At 52.6% G+C, this 22,182-nt stretch overlaps 1 protein-coding gene across 1 annotated transcript in view; it reads left to right on the top strand.

The window, feature by feature from the left end:
• Positions 1–22,182, top strand: part of CORO2B (coronin 2B) — a 94,667-nt gene that overhangs the window by 57,038 nt on the left and 15,447 nt on the right. Inside the window, exon 3 of the mRNA XM_046655470.1 lies at positions 10,670–10,786. Coding sequence (XP_046511426.1) covers positions 10,670–10,786 — 117 coding nt within the window. The remainder of the gene's footprint in view (positions 1–10,669; positions 10,787–22,182) is intronic.

Raw genomic sequence — 22,182 nt, forward strand, 5'->3', positions numbered from 1 at the left:
ACAGGGTCTGCTGGGGCCTCTCTTAAGATGGCCCTTAATACAGCAGAGGTCCAGACCTCTGGGCCAAAAAACAGAGGGCTGACCTGTGTTGACGAAAATAATCCATAACCAACCTATAAATGAAAATTTGGGTGAGTTGATTGAGCTAAAATGTGAGGACCATGGCCCAGGAAGAAAAGGCACCCAAGAAGTGGGGTGCACAGAGTGGTTATATACCCCCAAAGAGGATATTTCACTTAGGATTGAAATGTCCCTTTTACAATAGTCGGGAGACTGCTCTGTCAGCACAGTGATTGATGGACACGGCAGGTAGGTCTGCTGTCTCTGTGGACACAGCAGGGTGGCAGGTCTGTTGTCTCGAGCTGGGTGGTCCACAGGTAAGCTAGGTGGTCAAAGGTGAGCACAGAAATCAGTTCCTAGCCTAGGGAGAGATGCTTATCCTTAAGGAAATGCCAATGTGGGGGGAAGTTGCACCTTTATCTTAAGGGCATTTGTTCTTGCCACAGTAAATGTTTAAAGCAGATACACAATGCGTGCTCAACAGCCATGTCAGGCCCTTTTGGAAAAAACAAAGTCAGGCCGAATTAGTTTTACCAAATGGCTTCCTCATGTACTCCAGTATATCCGATCACTTGCCATTTCTGTTTGTCACCTGGGAACTGCTCCTGACCTTGACCTGGTTCCACCTCAGGGTCACGCATGCCTCCGTCCCCCCCTGGGTCACCCACATTTGGGGTGGGTTTCCACTGGGCCCTCTCCGGGACAGGGCCTCAGGGAGAAGCACCGGGCTCTGGGGGGAGCATGAAGGACAAGGCCTGCTTGGGGCCCAGAAACGGGGAGACACTGGAGAGCACTGGGACCCCATGTCCCCCGCGCTGCCCGCCTCCTGGGAGGCCTTGCTCTGTGGCAGGAGGAGGCCAGTGCTGGTGTGGACGGCCCGTGGTGGTGCAAGCACTCTCTTTTTCTTCTGATTTTCTGCCTGAACCAGAAATTTGCTTTTCTGCTCGTTATAGAACAAACGAAACTAAGGCTTTCCCCACAATTTGCATAGATGCTGTCATGTATTTTTTGCCAATTCTTTCACGTTTCCAACAGTTACAGATTTTTGCCCCCCCCCCCTCCTTCCTTCTGCTGGTCTCCCCCTTCATCATACTCAGGCCTCTGATGCCCGGAAACCTGCTCCCTGGGTTGGGGCCCCTCCTGCCCTCCCTCAGGCCCCTGGGTTCCCTGAACATCATTCTCACAGTGTAGTAATTGCCTGGTGCAATTATGGATCCCACTGCAGTCCATTCCCCTGCATTAAACCATCAGTGGCTCCCCATTGCCATGGGGTATAAAGCCTAGACTCCTTCACGAGGCCAGTGAGTTCCTGAACCGTCTGGTCTGGGCCTTCCTCTGTGGCCTCGTCTCTCTCCGCGTACTTGGTTTTCCCAAATGCGCCTGGGCCTCTGCAGGTGCAGATCCTTTTGTCTCAGGCACTCCCCGTGTCATCCCTGGCTGCGTGCTATCACGAGCCCCCGGCACCTCCCCCGGGGAGGTGCTGCCTGATTTCAGAATCTGCAGTACTTGCCTCCCCTCTGTGCTCCCACAGCCCCCACCGTGCGCTTCAATCGTCTGGCTCTTTGTCTGGCTCCCCCGCTAGACTGTCAGCAGCCGGGGTGGAGGTTCACACTTCCAGGACACCCCATCAGAAACCCCACCCCAGGCAGCTCTGTCAGGCCCGGGTTTGGAGTTCCTTTCTTATGTGTGTTTCACAGGGTTTTATAGAAAGGGCCAGTAATCAGGAAACCTGAGGTCCCAGGCAGCCCCTCCCTAACACACACACACACACACACACACACACACACGCCCCCAACTGTCACTCAACATCTTCCCATGTCTGGCTCAGGGAACCTCTTATCTCTCCTCCTGGGGCCTAGGACCAAGGACAAGGTGGCCCGTGCCCTCTCTTCCTGGAGCCTGGAGAACAAGTTCCTCTCCAAGAAATAGAATTCCTTACTGCTCTTCCCCAGACAAAGCCCCCTCCCCAGCACAGGCACTGCCAGGGGCTCTAACCTGAAAAACCAGCAAACCCTTTCCATCTGAAAGACACAAAGACGAAGAAGGAGCGAGGGGAAGTCAAAACAGGAAGTGAGGAGGCTTGCTGAGGTCTCACCTGAACTTCTCTCAAACTTCAGTGCGTTCGCCAGCTTTATCACACTCTGCCCTCTGACTGCCCTCCACCCCCATCAGCCCAGATCTAGAATTTCTCAAGCCAGAAGAGCAGGATCCAGAATCATCTCCCAGCAAGGAGAGGGGAGAGAGCGTCTGTCTGTTCGCTGGATGATGTTTCCTGGGTGCTGAGGATGGATGTGCACAGAGAAGGGAAGAGGGGTCTGAGCTGGAGGAGCTGCGTCAGCAAAGGCCCAGAGGTGGGGACAGGGTGACATTTGTTCACCCAGCTTGAGATCTTCCTGTGAGCTGGGCACTGAAGGAGGCCCCTGGAGACGCCTTGGTCAAGGTCACCATCCTGATGGTGCTTAGCCTAGGGCAGGGACGAACCAGGAACCAAAGGTCATCCAGGCGGTGGGAGCATTGCAGGCCGGGGTGTGGAGAGGAGTGTGTAGTCATGTGTATGGCACAGGCAGTGGGGTGAGGGATGGTGTCAGCAGGATCAAGCCAGTACTACAACAGCTCTGATGTCTGGACAAGGAGTTTGGCTTTTAAAGTCTCGGCAGTAGGGAGCCATTGAAGATTTGGGAGGGAGAGAGTTATTGCAGCAGAGCTGTACTCTAGAAAAATTAGGCAACAGTATGTAAGATGGATTGGAGAGAGAATTGAAGAGGGCAGACACAGAGGCTCGGTGACAGACCAGCGGACCTGCTTTGGAAATCCTGCAGAACAGTCCCGTGAGCCCCTCCAGCCAAGAGAGCCCTCCCAGCAGACTGCCCGAGAGCCTGCACAGCCAGGAGGGCCCGCCTCGGGGCCAAAAGGCTCCCTCGAAAAGGCGCCTGTCCCCATGGACACAGATGACCTGCGAGGAGAAAGGGACTTGCCGGTTATCCCCTGGCGGCCTCCTTAGCAGGGTTCTTTTGTTGGATTAACTGGCTGAAAAGAGCAGGGTCCCGCACTATGGGACGTGAGACCAGTAAGTTATGGGACAGAGGAAGGGAACGCAGAGCCAGCGGCGTGGGCAGGAATGGCCATGGAGAGGAGCTGGCATAGGGGGGTGGTGTATAAATGTGTGAGTGTGTGTGCAAGAGTGTGGGGGACAGTCACTGGCAAATGGGGCACACTCAGGGGTGGGGGCACCCGCACTGTGGATGAAGGGCACACAATTTTTAGGAGCATGAGACCTGGCCCCCACCCCTGCCGAGAAGGCCATGGTTGGACCCAGAGCTCTGAACCTGCACAACCTCTGGCTGTTGCTGCCAGGTGGGCTGGCCAGAGGCAAGTTTCCTGGTCTCTTGACTCACACCTTCCCTGGGCAATATCAATTAAGATTGTGTATGTGTAAGAGCTTTGTGAAGTGTCGAGTGCTGTGAGTTGGGGGCAAGGTCTCCTTCAGGCCCAGGAGGCTGAGACTCCAGGGGCCTGACCTTTGCCCAGGGCTCTGGGGAGAAGGACTACGGTGCCCATTTTATAATGACTCTCATTTAATACCAACTTCCATCCAGAGAAGAGAGGGCAGAGAAGACTGCACGCAGGCTGACCAGATGGTCTGGGGTGCGGGGGGCAGGACGTGGAGGAGGGAGTCTGATGACCTGGGTGGCCCATCCAAAAAGGTCTCCCCCACTGAAGCTTGGGATTCCAGCATTAGACACCCATCTCCTGGCTCAGCATTCTCCATTGCCCCAGGTCTTCCTTTCAATCGTGCATCACCTGATGATGTGACTGTTATCTTGCTCTTCTCTTTATCTGTGGTCTCCACAAATGAGCCTGTATTAAATGTGCAATAAGGTTCTTTGCTGTCTCACTGCCCCCCACTCCCGCATCGGCCCTCTCGGACCCTGTCTCAGGATGCATGTGCACTGCAGGTGCTTCCCTGAGCCCCTAGCAGAAGATGGAGCTTCGAGGGTAGCAGGTCCCAAACTTCACTGCCTTTGGAGTCACTTGGGGATCTTTAAAAAATACAGATGCCTGGCTCCCTGCTCGCAGACATTGTGATTAAATTGGTACAGAGTGTGGGCCAGCCCCGTGGCCGAGTAGTTAAGTTCGCGCGCTCGCCCTTCAGCAGCCCAGCGTTTCCCCGGTTCGGATCCTAGGCACGGACATGGCATTGCTCACCAAGCCATGGTGAGGGGGTGTCCCACACAGCACAACCATGAAGGACCTGCAACTAGAATATACAGCTGTGTATTAAATGGGCGCTTTAGGAAGCAGAAGAAAAAGATTAAAAAAGTTGATACGGAGTGCAACCCGGGCGCTGGGATTTTTTTAAATATCCTACGTGATTCTAAAATGTTGCAGTTTGGGAACCACTGGAGGGAGGGGAGAGTCTCCAAGAGAAGGTTAAGGGGCTCCACAACGGAGGTGCCAGCTGGCTCCTTTGAGAACCCCACTAGAAATTCTGAGGTCCTACTTCTGATTTGTGACAACTTTCCCCCTAATTTAGCAAGTGTCCCACCTACATTCAGAAGTAGGAGGCGGCATAGCCGAGGTGCCTCGCAGCCAGATGGCGCCCAGTCCACACGGCAGCTCCTCACTGCCAGCTGCATCACCCTTCGCAGGTCATGTCCCAGAGCTCAGTTTTCTCATCCATAAAATGGATTGTTACAGGAGAGTTATAAACACTTAATACAATTTTATAGGGTTGTTTCAAGAATTAAATGAAGTATATAAATTGCTTAGCAGAAGGACTAGCGCTTTGTAAGCTCTTGTCAAATGGTCTCTGATTACCATCCTTGTCTTTTCCATTGTCATCATTAGTATTGCCATCCCATGACTTGACGTGGATCCCCGCATTCTGAGCTGGGAGGCCACAAGCAAGGCACTCTGGTTGCTGGTGTGCCTTGTTTCATCAAATAAAAAGCGGAGCCACAAAGAAGCAGAAAGGGCTTTATCCCAGGGTCTGGGAATCTGGGAAACCCAGAGAGGCCGGGGGCCATGTTCAAAGTCACTCAGCTGGTGACATGACTGCCAGGACTGAGCTTAGAAACCCTGCCTCCTGCTCAAAGTCTGTTCCTTCTGCCTCGCTAAGCTGATTCCCCAGGTGAGAAAACATTGTGCTTCTCTCTACAAAACTCAGCTTTGCAGCAATGGGAGGTTCTAGGACGCTGAAGCTGCAGTGCGGGTTGTTTTGAAAATATCTTGTCCTCAGTCAGTTCACTGGGTTCAGATAAAGCCTGGACTGAGGCCTGAGCACCCGCCACTCCCCGGGGCAGCCTGCTGGGTGAGCTGCACCCGCCAGCCTTTCCAAGGGCGGGCCTGGGCTCGGCTGCCTGCATGGACGCCTCACACACACACTCACACACATGCACACACACACACACACACACACACACTCTGAAACCCACTTTCAATTAATTATACAATTTCAAGGATCTTATTTTCCCCCAAACCATGCATGTGGTAACAGGGGAGTAGAGAAGCCTGTATAGCAAACACATTTACGTTCCACAAAAGCTTCTGAGATGTGTGAATCTGGTAGACAGCAGCTGCATCTCATTTCCTTAAGGCCTTTTTGACCAAAACCAGAGAGGAATGGTTTTCGATCAAATCTATGGGGGGGGGGGGGGGGGGGGGGTGTGTAGGGTGTTGTTAATAACATATGCCTTTTTAATAGAAATCTTAAATGTTCATTGCGGAAGAATTGGAAACCAGAGAGCGCCACTATTAACATTTTGATGTTTTTTCTTACCGACTGGGTATTTTTTAATAGATTGGCATCATTTTAATGTGTATATAAGTCGATTCTGTTTCGCTAAACATTAGGTCTTGAGAAATTCCCATGACATTGGATATTCTTTGGAAATATGATTTTAGACAGCTTCCCAGTGTCCCCTCACATTGGTGGCCTGTAACGCCCTCTGGCAATACCGTCTGGGCATGTGCTCCATTCTTCCCTCTTGGAAACCACCCAGCAGTGAGTGCTCTGTGCTCCTCTGTTTTCCCTGGGGCAGAGTCCCAAAGCACAGTTACTGGTTGCAGGCTCTGAGCCTTTCACAAGTCTCTGAGAGACCCTTTCAAAGGGGCCTGCGGGGAGAGTTGCCCTCCTCCACGCTCCCCCGCCCTGGAGAGGCCTGCCTGCGTCCCAGCGCCTCCCAGCTCTGTCTTTGGGCAGGTGGGGTGTGTCTGAGATACAGCCTGGTCCTCAGCGCCGGGCTCCGCCTTGAGGAGACGCAGCGCCTGCAGCAGCTGCCCTCCAACATTTGATGCTGAAGGTCCACCCAGTGAAGGGGGCTGGATCGTCCTTTGAGGCCTCAGGATAAGGCCACACGGACTGCAACCTTGTGAAGGTCTCCCTAGTGACTACAGACTCCAAGTAACAGGCTCCCCCACCCCGCCCCGTGCAGCGGGGGCTCTGCCCCAGCCCTGTTGATGCTGGGGCTCTCTTTGCAGTTCGAGGACCAGATGGCAGGTTAGACCCCAGGACCCCTGGGAACCCTACCATCAGGACACTTCTGTGAGCTGACCATCTGAATGCTATTCTACGGTTAGGAAACGTCGCAAAACCTCGACTCCGCTCCGGAGAAGCTCTCTAAACCTCTGTGTTCTCAGCTGTTAGATGGGCTGTTAGGAGGATTGAGTTGATTGTTTTCATATAATGTTATGCTAATAGTAGCTATTAGTGTTGGTGTGGGTTGGTAGGAGTGTGAGTACGAGTATGAGAAGGCAGTATTGTGTAGCAGGTAGGAATCAGATCTGGGGCTGGTCTCCAGCCACACCCCCTCGCAGAACTTGGAACAGAAAACAGAGGCATTTGTGGGGTCCGAGGAGAGGAGTATTCACATTTTTAAAAAATTCAGGTCAAGTATCCTTTAGAACACTTGGCACATGCATTTTAGTTGTTTGTTCTTTAATTTTTATGTCTGTCCAAGTAATAATTGAGCAGAGTTCGTAAAAGCTAATAGGGCTGCGAGGCCCGTGGCACTGCAAGTGACGCGCTGGAGCCGGCCGGCGCTGGCTCGTGAGAGCCTATGGTTAAATTTTTAGGAGTTTTGCAAACCAGTTGTTAAACATGGCCATTATTAAAAATTAAGTTATGCAAACTTTTGATTAAGTAAATTATATTAAAAACAGAGGTAGTAAATATTAAAAACTCAATGCTTCCTGCTTATTGGATTACTCTCCGTGTTCTTGCGATTATTTGTATCTATTATATGTGTATGGTAGAAATATTATATAATGATGGTGAGTCGCTAACTCTACTTTTGGTGATTTCACCTCGGTAACTTGAAGTCAGCCACGGTGGGAATATTACACCTTGGAAATTGGTGAATGTTAAAGAGGGCCTTTTTTACCTGGAGAACCAGTTGTTAAGCATTTACCAGCATACCACCACCTATAACCTCCCTCCCTGTCCCACTTTGATACAACCCCCCATTTCCTACCCCCTAAATGTAGCTGCTTTCATTGCTTTTAGCTATTTCTTTTTGCACTTATCCCTGTATTTCTTAATTACATGCTTTTACTACCATGGCTAGATTTTTTAAATCTTAGACATTGTCTGTTGACTTCCTATTATGGACGATGAGGATCTCGCTTTCTTCCAGCTCTGTCTCCCCTCTTACCACACACACACACACACACACACATACACATGCCTTTCCCTACTTCTGTCCTGCCAGTCAGTGTATTATAGCACAACTCTTGTTTAAATAAATATGCAGGATTTACATTATTATAACTATGTAAATATTGTGCATAAATCATTATCACTATGATTACATTAGCTTTCTTATACAAGTTTTCCTAGAGTTAATAATTGTATTTTAATTTGCTTGATTTCTCCATAGAACAATGGTTTTCAAATTTTTCTTCTTAGCAATGGAACTTGTCTTTCAAACAAAATTTTGGAACCCTACTGTATACGACAGAAAAATCAGAGCTGCCAGGTTGAAAGGTGGTCCCTCCCTCCAGGGCTGTTGGGTCTAGCCAAGCAGGTTGTGCACTGCACAACCCTAGGGCTCACTGTTCACGCAAACAACAATGTGATTCAGTCACGAAAATCATACTCACCCGCTGCATTGGGGATGCATCCATTGTGTAAAGAGAGGTCCACCTGGCAGGATACCTGAATTGGGGATCACACTCTGCTTGAGAAGGACTTACTCCCTTCCCGGCGCATGGCTCTGACCTCTCCCCGTCTGACTAGGTTCCAGTGATGTTGCTGCATTGTCCCTCCACTGCACCCCCGACAGGCTGCTGGCCGGAAGCTGCTGGTAGCTGAGGGCCACCTACTGACTGACTTGGCACCCCTCAGCTTTGCCTGGGCTGGGCTGGGTGCCAGAAGTTCAGTGCAGACTGCTTTGCTCAGGGGTGGCTCCAGTGCAGCCTTTGGGATCAGACGTAAGGAATGGCTCTGTCAGAGAGTAAGTGAGCCGTGGAAGCAGACAATGCAGGGCCTGTCTGCGTGGCAGTCAGAGCTGGAGGGGGGAGCTGGCCAACAATGAGCAGTGGGGTTCAGAAAGCTCAGCTTTGAGAGTCACCCCTGTGTGGGAATCCCAGCTTTGCTTTCAGCTGGGTAACCTTGAGCAACTTGCTTAGCCTTTCTGGGCCTTAATTTCCTCCTGCCTAACCCACAAGGTGGTTGTGAGAATTAGGGAAGATCAGGTGTAACCGTACTAAATCCCAGGGTCACATGTGGCCCAGTCTCTGCTCAGAGGCTCATTTAAAGAAACATAATCTGACAGCCCAAAAGTAACTGGAAAAGATATTCCAATTGGAATGGCCTCCCTCATAGAATGTTGAAGGGGATTCCATTTCTACCTGGTAGCAATACTCCCCAAGCCCTTTTCCTCCATTCTTTAGTTTCCCCACAACATACAGTGCCAGTGAAGTTCTCCTGGGTGCAACCTCGGAGGCAATTGCCCCTCTTTCTTTCTCTGCCTCGTTCCTCATCCTCCACACCACTGCCATTTTCTCTAGGTCTCTTTTTTCTCACTTATCTCACCATTGCTGTGTCACAAAAAATCAAAGGCTCTGGAAATGAGCTGGTAGAGACGCAGGCAGGAAGTGGGTGGGGAAGAGGTCGGACAGGACACACCCTCTGAAACAGCTCTTGCCCATCACACTGGTGAACTCTACGGCGTGTAGCAAGGGTTTGGCAGAAACTGGTTCTCTTCCTCCTTATTCTGTCAAGGAACCAAAAGGAGAGTGAGGGGTGACCTGCCCAAGGTGTCTCTGACCCCCAGCACTATTAGCAGATGGCAGTGACCGGAAAACCTTGTTCCCCCCACACCCACCAAAAGCTGGCATCAGAAAGACTTTGGGATGGAGACACAGCTTCTGCCTACAATCTTCCTTCCCTTTCCTGCCACCTTTATAGGCACCAAACATGGGCCTACCCTTCCCTCCTCACACCCTCACCTCCCTTGTTCCATCTTTTGGGGACTCCATTCCCCTCACAGGATGTCTTTCAGATCATGTGCTGAGCACCTACTGTGTGCCAGGCTTGTAAGGAGCTGGAGGTTCAGAGATGAGGAAGATGCAGACGCTGTCCTCAGTTGCTCACAGACAAATAAAAACAGACTGCAATTCCGCATAGTGATGCCTGTACTAGAGGGAAGCACAGAATGCTGTGAGGGCACAGAGGAAGAGCTCTTAACCCACTGAGGGATCAGGAAGACTTCCTGGAGGAGATGTCACCTAGCATGTACCATAATAATAACTACTGTCTATACTGAGTGTTCACTGTGATGATCATCTGCACATTAAGCACTTTGCTAAGCACATTAGCTCATTTAATCTTCACGACAATGCTAAGTAGCTGTTGCTATCCCCATTTTAGAAGTGAGGAAACTGAGGCTCAGAGAAAGTCATCGACTTTCCCAAGGCCACATAGCTAAAAAGTGGCAGAGCTGTGATTCAAACACAGGCCTGTGTGACTCCAAAGACTATGCTTTCAACCCCAGGGCACTATGTACAGGAGTTTAAGATGCACACAGAACAAGGATGCTACATCTGGGAGCAGCACTGTTCACATCATGGGCAGGATAACTTACATGGGAGTGTGTAGGTGGACCCAGTGGTTCAGGCCTCTCTACTGAGTCCTGGAGCAGCAGCAAAGAGCCTCCTCCTGATGTGGACCCAATGGCGGCACCTCCCTGGGCATGGGGGAAGTGGGTACTGGGGTGAGCATGAGCACCCCATGTCTGGGTGTGTGCACTGCGGGGGCCACCGACTGCCAGGCTTTGGTCACTCAGGCAGAGGGGAACATCTTGACTTTAAACGTTTCTATTGAGGAAGAGGCACCTTTTCCTAACTTGCTCAGAGGCCACGTCTGGACCAACAGCGGCCCTGCCCCCCACCGTGCTGTGTGGCCCTCTCCATCGCAGTGGGTGTTGGGGAGGACGCAGCCACAGAGCACTTTGGCCCAGCCTGTGGCAGGGACCTGAAGACGAATAAGACATCGGTGGATCCTCGAGGACTTTCCAGTCCAGTTGAGAAGCCCAGAATAAGGGCCGTCCTTTCAGGGCCACCCCAGGACCTTCAAACTAATCTCCTTCTCTTTCTGTCTCCTCGGCAGACAGGCAGGATTGAACCCAACTACCCCAAGGTCTGTGGTCACCAGGGTAACGTGCTGGACATCAAGTGGAACCCCTTCATCGACAACATCATCGCCTCATGCTCGGAGGACACGTCGGTGAGCAGGGGGGCGCTCCCCAAGGCGGGGGTCCACGGGGGCTCCTCTCTGCTTCCTCCTGGAAGCCTCCCGCCTCCTCTCCCTTCTTTGCCCTTCTTCTCTCTTCCTTGCCTCTTTCCAGCTAACCCCGGGCTGGGGAGGGAGTTAGGAAAAGGCCCCAGAGATCGAATCCATGAACTATTTGGCAGCTCTTGTGCCTTTAGCCTGATTTCGCTTGGAGGTGTTGATTTTGTAGGTGAGAATTAGAGCAAAAAGATTAAGTATGTGATTCAGCACCCGTCTGTGGTCTGAAAAGGAGAGGGGCCGGGGGAAGACGATGGACAAGGAGGAAGGGGAAAAGGAAGGCAATGCATGAGCCGTGGGGAAGGAGCCCCTTCTTGCAGGCTGGGCGGGGCGAACGCACCATCTGCTTTTGTCCTCTGTGAGCCATGGTTTTAGGGAAGGACACTGGCTAAGAACCGTCATGAATTGTCCCACAACGGTGGCCCAGAATTTGAAGTCCATGTGTCCCACCACTTAATGGGAAGACAAAAAAAATAGGAGCAGGGAAATGAGGAGGAGGGAGCCTGGAGGAAAGGGAGGGAAGGGGAAGAGAGAACAGACAGGAGAGATGGGGATGGGAGGAAGGAAGAAAGGAGAGAGATTTTGCAGAGGGGAGATCAAGAATCCAGGGAGAGTAAAATTTGAAGCTGCTCTCTGACCACCCTGTCCCCGGGCTCTGCTGATTTTCACAGTGCAGGTGGGGTCAGGTGTTGGCAGTGGCCTCCGTGTTTCTGGAGAGGGGCCCCATGCCTTTCCTCACACCGCCCTGAGCAACATCAACACACCAGCTTGGAAGCAAGAGGGGATTTCAGGGCCTCAGCTGAGCTGCCGTGGAGGGCTGCCTGCACCCCAAGTGTCCCGGGTGGAGGAAGATCAGCCTTGCTGTCAGGCCACAAGTATCTACCTAGTGCTCACTGGCAGAGCCTGGGGACAGATCATAGGCTCCCAGGAGATTGGAAATGGAAGGAACTTTGGAGCTCATGTCTCCTGTCTTCCCATACTAGACTGTGAGCCCCTGAGAGTAGAGACCATGGCCTGTTTGGTTCTGAATCCCAAGCATCCAGCACAGAGCCTACTACCTAGGAAATGCTTAGTAGGTACTAGATGGGATGGATGGATGGATGGATGGATGGGTGAGTGGGTGGGTGGGTGGTGGGTGGATGGGTGCCTGGATAGATGGATAAATGGGTGGATGCCTGGATAGATGGATGGATGCATGCCTGCATGCGTGCCTGGACAGAAGGCTAAATGGATGGATTGTTGCATGGATGCCTACACTGATGGATAGAGAGATGCCTGAATGGACAGAAAATGGATAGACGAACAGAAGGAGGAAAGGATGACTCAATGAATGGATGACTGGATGAAGATGAATGGATAGATGGAAGAATGGAAAGATAAACAAATGAATGCATGAGTGAATGAATATAGCCCAACTAACTAATTATCCAAAGAAAGAGAGAGATTCACAGTAAATAGTCCCCGTTGGTTAATAAAGTTGGGAGGAGGTCAGCTGGCACAGTACCTAGTAAATGGGAGTGCTGAAGAGGGGGCTAAGAGAGCGGAATGGGCTTGACCACCTCCTGAAGGTCAAAGCCCTAAGTCAACCCAAGAGGATTCCTGAGAGCAGCAACAGTGAGAGCAGGGTCTGTGTGAGCGGAGAGAGCAGGAACTTGTGGTGAATATGGTCCTCAGGTTTGGTTACTTTCTTTAGCAAAATGGAGACAGTGACCAGGGGTCAGAGGACAGGCGGGCCAGAGGATGGGCATGAGGTGATGGATCCCAGGACAAATGAGGAAGCCTGGGGAGAACAAGGTCACTGGTTGCTTCCTGGGTTGTGAAGGAGGCAGATGGAGCTGGTGGGGGTGGAGAGCTCAGTGGTCAGTGCGGGTAAGGACTGGGCTCAGTGGGAGAGAGGGCAGGTGGGGTGCTGCCCATTCTTCTCTTCTGGGTTCAGGAAGCCCAAGAAGGAGTGCCAGTGAGCACTGTCATCGGCCATCAGGGAGCAAACACCCCTGAAACTTGGGGCTACCTTATACCCAGCTCCTCCACCCACTCTAGGCTAGACACTTTGCACACAGTTAGCCCCCACCCTGAGAGACAGGCACTGACGCCCCCAAACCAAGAGTTGGGGGCAGGTCACAAGCTAGGAAGCAGAGGAGGGCTGCTAGCCCCATAGCCCGTGCTCTTTCTGTTCTGTGAAGTCTCATCATGACACGAATCCACAGAGTCTGGGCCGCAAGCCTCAGGCCCCTCTTGGTGTCGTGTGTCGCTAGGGGAGCCAGCTGGGAAAGAGAAGAGCAGTGTCCAGGGACGATGAGGGAGGGGCAGTCAGGCCGGGGCTCTCGGAGTCCCTACCACTCTGGCTCTGCCTCAGGGCCAAACTTCTGCAGAAACAGGGGCGAGGGTGGGAGGGGACACTGGCCCTAGTGGCCCTGGCCGGTTCTGGCTCAGCACGTGTTTCACCTGAGATGTGCCTCATGTTCTGGGACCCGTGCTAAGAAACCAGACATCCATGCGGTGTGTTCAAGACGAGCACAAGGCCCCTGCCCTGGCCACACAGGCCAAGCAGCTCTCTTCAGTTTCGCTCACTGACGGAAGGACCACCGTGTGCCCCCTGCTCCTGGGTGCTGGGCTTCAAAGCAACTCGACCGTGGAATCTGGTGGACCCAGGATTGAACTTCAGCCTCACCGTTTACCAGCAGGGCGTGTTCCTCACCCTCTCTGAGCCTCAGTTTGCTCATGATGATATGTCCCTTCGGCAGTTGCTATGGGGATGAAAGGAGATCTAGCCAGCACTATGCCTGCTGGTCTCAGCCCTGCCCTGGAAACCTTGCCAGTAGGACAGGATCCTACCCACTCACCAAGAAGGAATGCAGAATGACGTCACTGCAGCCACCGAAGTCATGCAGAGAGCTGTGTGCATGGGCAGGAGAGAGGGATTCATTTTGAGCGAGGTGCAGGCAGGGCCGAGGGTTTAGAGAGAGCTGGGCCCTGGAGAAGGAGGACTTTGATGGCAGAGAAAGGGTTGAAGGAGGCCCAGGAAGAGGGCGCAGGCAAAGCCCTGGGGGAGTGTGTCCTAGTCCGCTCAGGCTGCTAGATACAAAATACCAGGCTTATAAGCAACAGAAATTTATTGCTCACAGTTCTGAGGCTAGAAAGTCCAAGATCAGGCGCCAGCAAGGTCAGGAAGGTCCTCTTCTCATTGGGTCCTCACCCAGTGGAAAGGCTAGGAGCTCTCGGGAGCCTCTTTCATAAGGGCGCTAATCCCATTCATGAGGGCTCCACCCCCATGACCTAATCATCTCCCAAAGATCCCACCTACTAATATCCTCACCTTTGAGGGTAGGATTTCAGCATGGGAATTCGTAGGCAACACAAACATTCAGACCACAGCAGAGTTCATATGGTGTGCTTGGAAAACCGAGTCCTCTGGTGTGGCTGGAGTCCTGGGATGGTGGCCAGGGAGGAGAGTGGGCAGGAGAGGAGGCTACCAAGGGAGGTTGGGACCAGAGAGAGAAGGCTCAGGATGCCAGGGTGAGCGGCTGGACTTTGAAGTGAGACCTGTGCTTCTCCAGCCATCCCGCACGAGGCAGGACGCCCCACCTGCACTGTGTCACTGTGTGGGAGACACCACACACTCCGGGGGATCAGGGAAGGGGAGCCAGTCCGGCTGGAGGGATCATGGCCAGCTTTGTGGAGGAGGTGGGGCCCAAACAAGCTGAACAAGTGCTGGAATGTGGCTGAGCAGAGAGAAGGGGAGCACCCAGGGGAGGGGCATGGTTGGGGGATGTGTAAAAAGAAAAGACGCTGGGCTTGGGGGCACAGGGAGGGAGGGGCTGGCCTGGGGCTGCTGATCTAGAGAGAAGGAGATTAAGAAGGAGGCCAGAGAGGAACTAAGCTCTTGTGTTACGCCTGCCAGTCCAACTGCCCCAGAAGCAGGCTCCGGCCGACTGCCCCTCAGGTCTCTGCCCCTCCCCAGCCTCAGGGCCCGGGATCTTGGCAGGGGAGCCAGGTCTCCTGACTCCCCGGCCGGCCGGCGCTCTGAGCACCTCCCCAGCAGCCCTAGTTTTACAGGTGAGGAAGCTGAGGCTCAGAGCCGTGAAGGGCTGACAGTTCCGACCCGTCAAGCACTCAATATCTACATCTCGGGGTCCTTTCTGTGCAGAGCTGTGCGGGGTACCAGGGGCACACGGAGCAGAGGCATCCTCAGCCAGCCCTGGGAGGGATGAGATGTGCAGGCGATGGAGGCTGCAGCTCCCAGGGTGGGCTGAGGAGGCCGGCAGCACTGCGGGGCTGTTCTGACTGCCCTTCCTGCCTCCATCAAAGCACCACGGTGGCAGGGGGTGGGGCAGGCCCCTGAGCCACCCTTCCTCCACCCACTCCAGCCCAAGTGGTCAACGTACTGTGCAGCAGACGTGGCATCCAGAACCAGGTCTAAGAGGTCAGTCAGCAAGCCTGCTACATGCCAGACACTGCTGCACACCAGGGCTGGGGGGAACCTGCCGGAAGGGCCCCAGGAAGACGCTGTTCCAGCAGGTTTGGCCCACGTCTCCTGGCAATGCCTGTGTACCTACTCCCAGCCCGCCCACCTCTACTTGTCTCAGAAGATTCAGAGGACCCTGAGGGGGTCCAGCAAGCCTCCACCCGCCTCCCAGCTCCTTTCCCATTTGCCCACCCCTTGAAAACTCTCCAGTCAAGCCCATTGCCCGTGCCCCTCTGGATCAGCCTTCCCTCTTGCAATGTGGTTGGGTCCTCAGGAGTGTAGCCCCATCCCTCCAGGGGGCCAGTGGAACATACCCGAGCCCTTTTCCAAGGGCTGCTGTCCTGAGGGAGGGGTGGGGGCTGTAACTCTCCTGGCATCTGGCAGAATCCAGTTCTTTCCGCCGCTGGGTGATGTCACCTATTGTTGAAGGGCTGTGCTTTTTATAGCCCCTGCCGCAGCTGAGGAAAGTGGCTGGCAGGCGGCAGGGAAGGGCGCTGTGAGTCTCCAGGCCTCGTGCTCCCGGCCCTTCTCGGCAGCAGCCACCGAGAGAGAGAGAGAGGTCGCTGACATCTCAAGGAGAGGAGAGAGTGATCCCAGGAGAGAGGTGGAGGAACGAGAGGCAGGCCCCTCTGCCCGGTGGGCCCAGCTCAGCATCTTTTCTCTGCCTTCTATTCCTTTGCTCCTCCATCCAGCGGCTGCCCTCACCCCACCCCCTTCCCAGGAGAGATGCTGCCTCTCCTGGAGGAGCTGGGGGTGGGATGGGACAGGATGTCAGCCCTGCTGGAAGCAGCCAGAAGCCACCCACCACCCAGCCCTCCTACACACACACACACACACACACACACACACACACACACACGCACGCAAGCTCGAGAACCAATACCTCTTGAAGCTGGAAGGGAGCAACACACTCCTTTTAGAGATGGAAGGACAGCAGCCCCAAGAGGCCTCACCAGCGCACCTGGCAGAGAAGCTAGCAGGGTGGCAGTGTGGCTCAATCGTTAAGCAGCCAGACTCAGGAGGCCACAGGCCTAGGCTCAAATCCTGCCTCTGCCACTTCCCAGATCTCTGACCTCAGGCTAGCTTCTTTACCTCTCTGCTGTAAAATGGTGATCACATTGGACTTGTATGAGAACTAAATGGATGTAAAAGTGTGTCTTAGCTACTAAGAACTCCATAAACATTAACTGCTACTTTCTTGCTACTTTCTTGCCCTAAGTGGGGACCAAAGCAAATAAGTGGCCCCAGTGAGGGGTGGCCAGAGGGCTGGGAGTCAGAGACCCAGTGCTCTTTCCACCGTATCTCACTCTGTGCTCGTTGAGCCCCAGATAGGCCTGCCATCACTGGTATCCAAGAAGGACTAAGAGCTGAGTCTCAAAATCCAGGAAAGAAACTCCCCGCTAGGTCCCCCTTGCAATCCAGGACTATCTACCCAGCTCACCGCTAGCCAGAGTAAGAGCCAGCCTGCGCCCCCTGGATTGGGGGCTGAGTCATTGCTGAACCTGCTGATGGCAGAAAGGTGTCTGGGTTTCTTGAGTTCTTCCATTGGTTCATTCTTTCAACAAGTATGTCTTGGATGCCTATCTTGTGCCGGGCACTGTTGCTTGCCTCGGAGATAGGGCAGTGAATTAAAAGACCCCACCCCTCTATGGAGGAGTTGACCATCCAATGGGTGGCCTGGAAGGTTGTCTGTGCCCCAAGAAGGGTGACTTCTAGATCCTTGGAGTCAGGGAGCTGCATCTCTTTCCTGGAATAGATGGGCAGAAGGACAGACTATGCCCTCTCCAGGTTGTCAGATTCCATCCAGGGGAGAAGAAAGGGATGGGGCAGGGGCAGGGCTTCAGAAGAAAGGAACTGGATAGTTTGCCTGATTCAAATCCTGAGTTTGAGTCCCAGATCCTCGCTTCCTAGCTGTGCGACCTGAGCAAGTTTCCTACCCTCTCTGTACTTCATTTCCTTATCTGTGTAAGGATAATTATCAAAATAATAATAGTAGTAGTATTAGGTAGCACATATCCTTTTATGTGTCCAGCCCCACATTTACTCATTTCCTTAAGTTCTCTCGCAGCCGCCTCACAGGACTCAGCAGTAGATGCTCAGCCGTGCTCCCTCCTGGGGCCTCAGGCAGCCTCTCTCACCTCCCTGGGTTTGGAGGGATTTGTTTCCCATGGTGGCAAACAGTGAGGTGGTCAGAAGATATCAACATTAAGGTAGACTTTGAGATTCTACCTCTTGTTTAGGTGAGTGACGATAAACTCAGTTTCTAGGAGTAAACAGAATAATTGGCAAGAAATGGGGAGGTGAGAGTTCCAGGAGCCTCCTGGCTCTGGGCAAGACCCTCACCATTGAGCTCATCTCACTGCAGAAGACGTGAAAGTTGCTGTGATCCTGGCTCCAAGCAATGTATCTGTGGAGGGGTTGGATGGAAATCCTAGGGCCGATGACTCTGTGATGTAGTACAGCTAAATTGGATGCTTCCAGAGGGTGGAACCCATGTCTTATACTTTCCTGTTCCGCCCCACACTACTCAAAACAGAGTTGCTTTTTAAGTAAATACTAAGGAGTTGGAATCCATATCTTCTCCCAGCTACTTAGGGCCACTGGGAACTCCAGTTTTTCCTCTGAGCTCCTATACCAAGATACAGACAATAAATAGTGTCCGTTTGCTGTAGCTGTATAACAAGCAGATCCCCTAAATGGAGCATTCTTTCCCTTGGGAGCAGTGTTGTCAGAGGGGCTCAGCAGGCCTTCACAGGGCCCTGACACTCAGTCACTAATGGCCACGACTCTTAGTGTGTCGCAAAGCGGAGAGACCCAACCAGACACCTTCATAATCACATAATAATTTTAAAGAGGAAATTTATGCTGCATTCCATAAAATGGAGACAAACTTCATACTACATACATTGACTAGACAGGGGGCAACAAAATGCACATGAAAAATATAAATCACATCTAAAATTTGATCTCTATAAAACTTGTATATAATCCGTAATTAATATTAAGCAAGCATTGTTAAGTATTATTAAGTGTTTGGTAACCTGCTTGATAGGGTATATGTTTTTATCTTTATTTAGTCTTCATAGCAACTACAATTATGGGTGTGATTATTCTTACAGGTGAGAAGACTGAGGCTCAGAGACGCTAAGTAATTTGGCTAAAGTCTCACAGCCAATAAGGTCAGAGCCTAGATTTGAACTGAGCTTGTCTCACCCCAAAGCTCTCACCTGGTTGGCCAGCGGCTCCCTCCCCCGGACACAGGGACACTTGGTTTTGTAGCCTTATTAACCATGCTTGTCAGCCACCTTTCCTTAGCCTTGGCCGCAGGTGTCTGCTCTCCCCACCACAGTGCTGTGAGCCACTTGAGACCAAGGACTGTCCCCCGTGTCTAACGTGTGTGACACAGGGAGGGGCTGAGCATATTTTGTTGGATTGAATGTAACTGAGTTAAACAGGGCTCTGACCCCAGGACCTGTGGAGGGGACAGTCCCGGGCACAGCTGGCTCGTTGGAGAGAGTGCTTTTGCCACTTTCCCCCTCCCCTTCCTTCCAGAAATCCGGTTTGGCAGACCCTATTGGATTTCCTGTTGAATTAAAGCACCCTCCCAGAGCGACCTCCGGGCAGGTCCACAGCGCTCCTCCCACCCATCCACTCTTTGTTTCCAACAAATCCCTTGAATACTGAGGGATTAGAATTCCTTTTCCAGCTACTTAGGCCCACTGTGAACTCCAGCTCCTCCTCTGCACTCCTATAGCTTGTGGTACCCACTCTTTGCTGTAAGGACAGATCAAGCAGAGCCATTGCCCCACCCTCCACCCCATGATGTATTCAGTGATGTCAAAAGCAGAGAAGTGTGAAAGGTTAACTAATACCTTGTCAATGTGCAGCTGAGAAAACCAGGGCCCAGGGAGGAAGTGGCTGCTATCTAGTGGAGATAAGGCAAGGCTCTTTCTCCTTCTCTGTGGGACATTTTTCACCTGGGTTCCCCAAACCCTGCCCGAGACCCTACATCTCACAGTTATTGGTAAAAACAGCTCTTGGCTTCCCCCTGCCACCCTTGGCTCCCCAGGACTTGGATCCAGTCCAGGGGCTGTGCTGGGGACAGACACTACCCGCCTTCCCTGTCCCCTTGGCTTAGCCCCTAGCTTCTCACACAGAGCTGTCACACCAACAAATCAGCTTGTGGCTGGAAAGGCTCACACTTACGAGGACTCTGAAGCCCAGTTGGTTTAATGCACACCCCTCTAAAGGTGCACACGTCCCAGTTGATCTTCTAGACGAGGAGCCTGAGCCCCAGAGAGGTTAACTGGCTGGTCCAAGATCACATAGCCGGTCAGTGAGATAGGAGCCCGGGTGCAGCCTCGCCACACAGCTCTGCGTACCACTGCCTCCATCTGGCCCCTGAGGCACCCAGGGAAACCTCAACTGGCTGCTCAGGAATTAGACTATTCTGGGCCAGGGTCTTTCTGAAACTCCACCCAAGCAGGGCTTCTTTGGGCCCTGGTGACCAGGTGTGACACATATGGCCTCCGGCCTCCGCTGTTCCCTGCCAGCCTGCTCCACACCAGCCAGGCCAGCTGCCTGCAATTGCCCCACTCACTGTCCCCAAACCCACACACCCCGGTCGTTTGTGTGTCTCTTCACCCTTCCCCACATTCCCAGTCTGTTTTCAAACATGGGTCAACATGCCCTCTTCTAACCTGCTCCTCCCAGACCATCCCACCCCGTCACCCCCAAGACTGCATTCGAGGCTCCCCTCAATCTGTGCTCCTGTGGGTTCTCAGCCTTGCCAGCCCCACTGTGTGCTGCTCAAGAGCAGGCACGGGGCCAGCTCTGCACCCATCCCATGACTGGCAAGGGTCTGGCTCTTAAGAGGTGCGTGTGGAATGAATGAGGCTCAACTTTCTGTTTCAAAGATCTTTCTCAAAGCCCAGAGGCCACTCTCCTGCCTCAGTCAACATTTACGCATTGAATGACTTGGTATCCGTGCATGTGCATACTTGTCCGCTGTCCTCAAGATGCTGTATGAGGTGTCTATAGACACGGTCCTCTGCCCCCAAACGCCTCCACACCAGCCTGACATTCGGCCCCTTGAACTCTCATCTCCTTGAGTCTGAAAGCTTCTTGAGCTTCCTACTCAAGTGCAAACAAGGGTGGCCAGTGAGCATGGAAGAAGGTGCCCAGTATTTCTAGGGATAAAAGAAATGCAAATCCAGACAGAAGGCATTTCATCCGAGGGGCACATCCATGTTTGAAGATACAGTTTTAGAGAGACAGGGAAAGCAGCACCCTCAGACTCTGTTGGGGAAAACTGGGATAGCCTTTGGGGACAATTTCATAGTAACTATAAAAAAATGAAACGCTGCCAGGCAGTTGTCCTACAGGAATACTCACACCCGTGCACAAACCGCATTACAGGGCTATTAACCATAAATGAATTGTACGGTGCAAATGGGGCAGGACTCAGACGTCCGTGGATGAAGGGTGATTAAACCCATCATGGCACAGGCATACAACAGATGTCCCTCTGGCCAGTTAAAAAGAGAAGGCAGGGGGCCAGCCCTGAGGCCGAATGGTTAAGCCCATGTGCAGCGGCCCAGGGTTTCGCCGGTTCGGATCCTGGGCGCGGACATGGCACTGCTCGTCAGCCACGTTGAGGCAGCGTCCCACATGGCACAAATAGAAGGACCTGCAACTAGAATATACAACTATGTACGGGGGCTTTGGGGAGAAGAAGAGAAAGAAAAAAAAAAGATTGGCAACAGATGTTAGCTCAGGTGCCCATCTTTAAAAAAAGAAAGAAAGAAAGAAAAAAGATAAGGTAGATCTGCGTGTAGTGGTGCGGAAAGATGCCCTCTCTGCTGTTACGTGAGAGAAGAAAGTTGCAGAAGCACGAGTATGATAGCATCCCTTGGGTAAAAACAAATGTGTGTCTGTGTGTGTGAGAGGAGTGTGTCGGGGTGTCGTGTGTGTGGGGTGTGGTGTGTGTGGTATGTGTGTGTGTGTAGTGGGGTGGGGGTATGTGGTATGTGGGGGGGTGAGGGGATGTTGTAGTTGGGTGTGTGCCTGGTGTGGTGTGTATTGGGGTGGGGTATGGTGTGATGTGTATGTGGTGTGTGTGTGCCTAACCCAAGCATTAGTCTCCTCTCTTCAAGGATCACTTCCTCTAGTACATTTGGGGACAAGAGGACTGTGTGTCTTACCGGTGACTACTGAGTCATCTACCTCGGTCCCTACTCTGCCCTCCCTGCCATTTCCAGATCAGACCTCATCTTGGAATGCCCTTGCACTGGGCCTGTCCAGGACAGATCATGGGGCATGCTGGATGCCCTTTATGTCACCTCCCTCTCCAAGGCCCCATCACCTTGCAGGGCTGTGTGGGAGGGCTTTACTGAGAGCTGGAGCAAGCAAAGGAGATTACAGTGGGGATGGGAAAACATTCAACTGTCCCCTAATTATAAACTTTTCTCGAGTGCGTCCTTAAACTGAGAATGGTGCACCTAAAGGTGACCCCAAATCCTTGATGGGACCCTCCTTCCTTACCCTGAAACCTCCCGTGTCTACAGGCACAGAGCTGGGTCTTTGGGCGACACACTTGTGGGGAATCCTCATTCCTATAGTCTGAGAGCAAAGTGCCAAGGAGGGACACCCGCCAAGGGAGTTCCCTCTGGGGCACCCCCAGTTCCCAGCCTTGCTGCCCCTCCCTGGGACGGCCTTTGGCTTTCTTTCACATACTTCCCCTGTTTCTTCATAGCCTTCAGAATTACAGTCGAATGGCTAAGATTCCATGTTGATAGGACATGTGAAATGGTTCCCCTAATGTTGGTCCCTTAGTGTTTCTGCATTTGCCGTGTTGCAACGAACATCT

The sequence above is a fragment of the Equus quagga genome, chromosome 2, assembly GCF_021613505.1.
Source record: "Equus quagga isolate Etosha38 chromosome 2, UCLA_HA_Equagga_1.0, whole genome shotgun sequence".
NCBI lineage: Eukaryota > Metazoa > Chordata > Mammalia > Perissodactyla > Equidae > Equus > Equus quagga.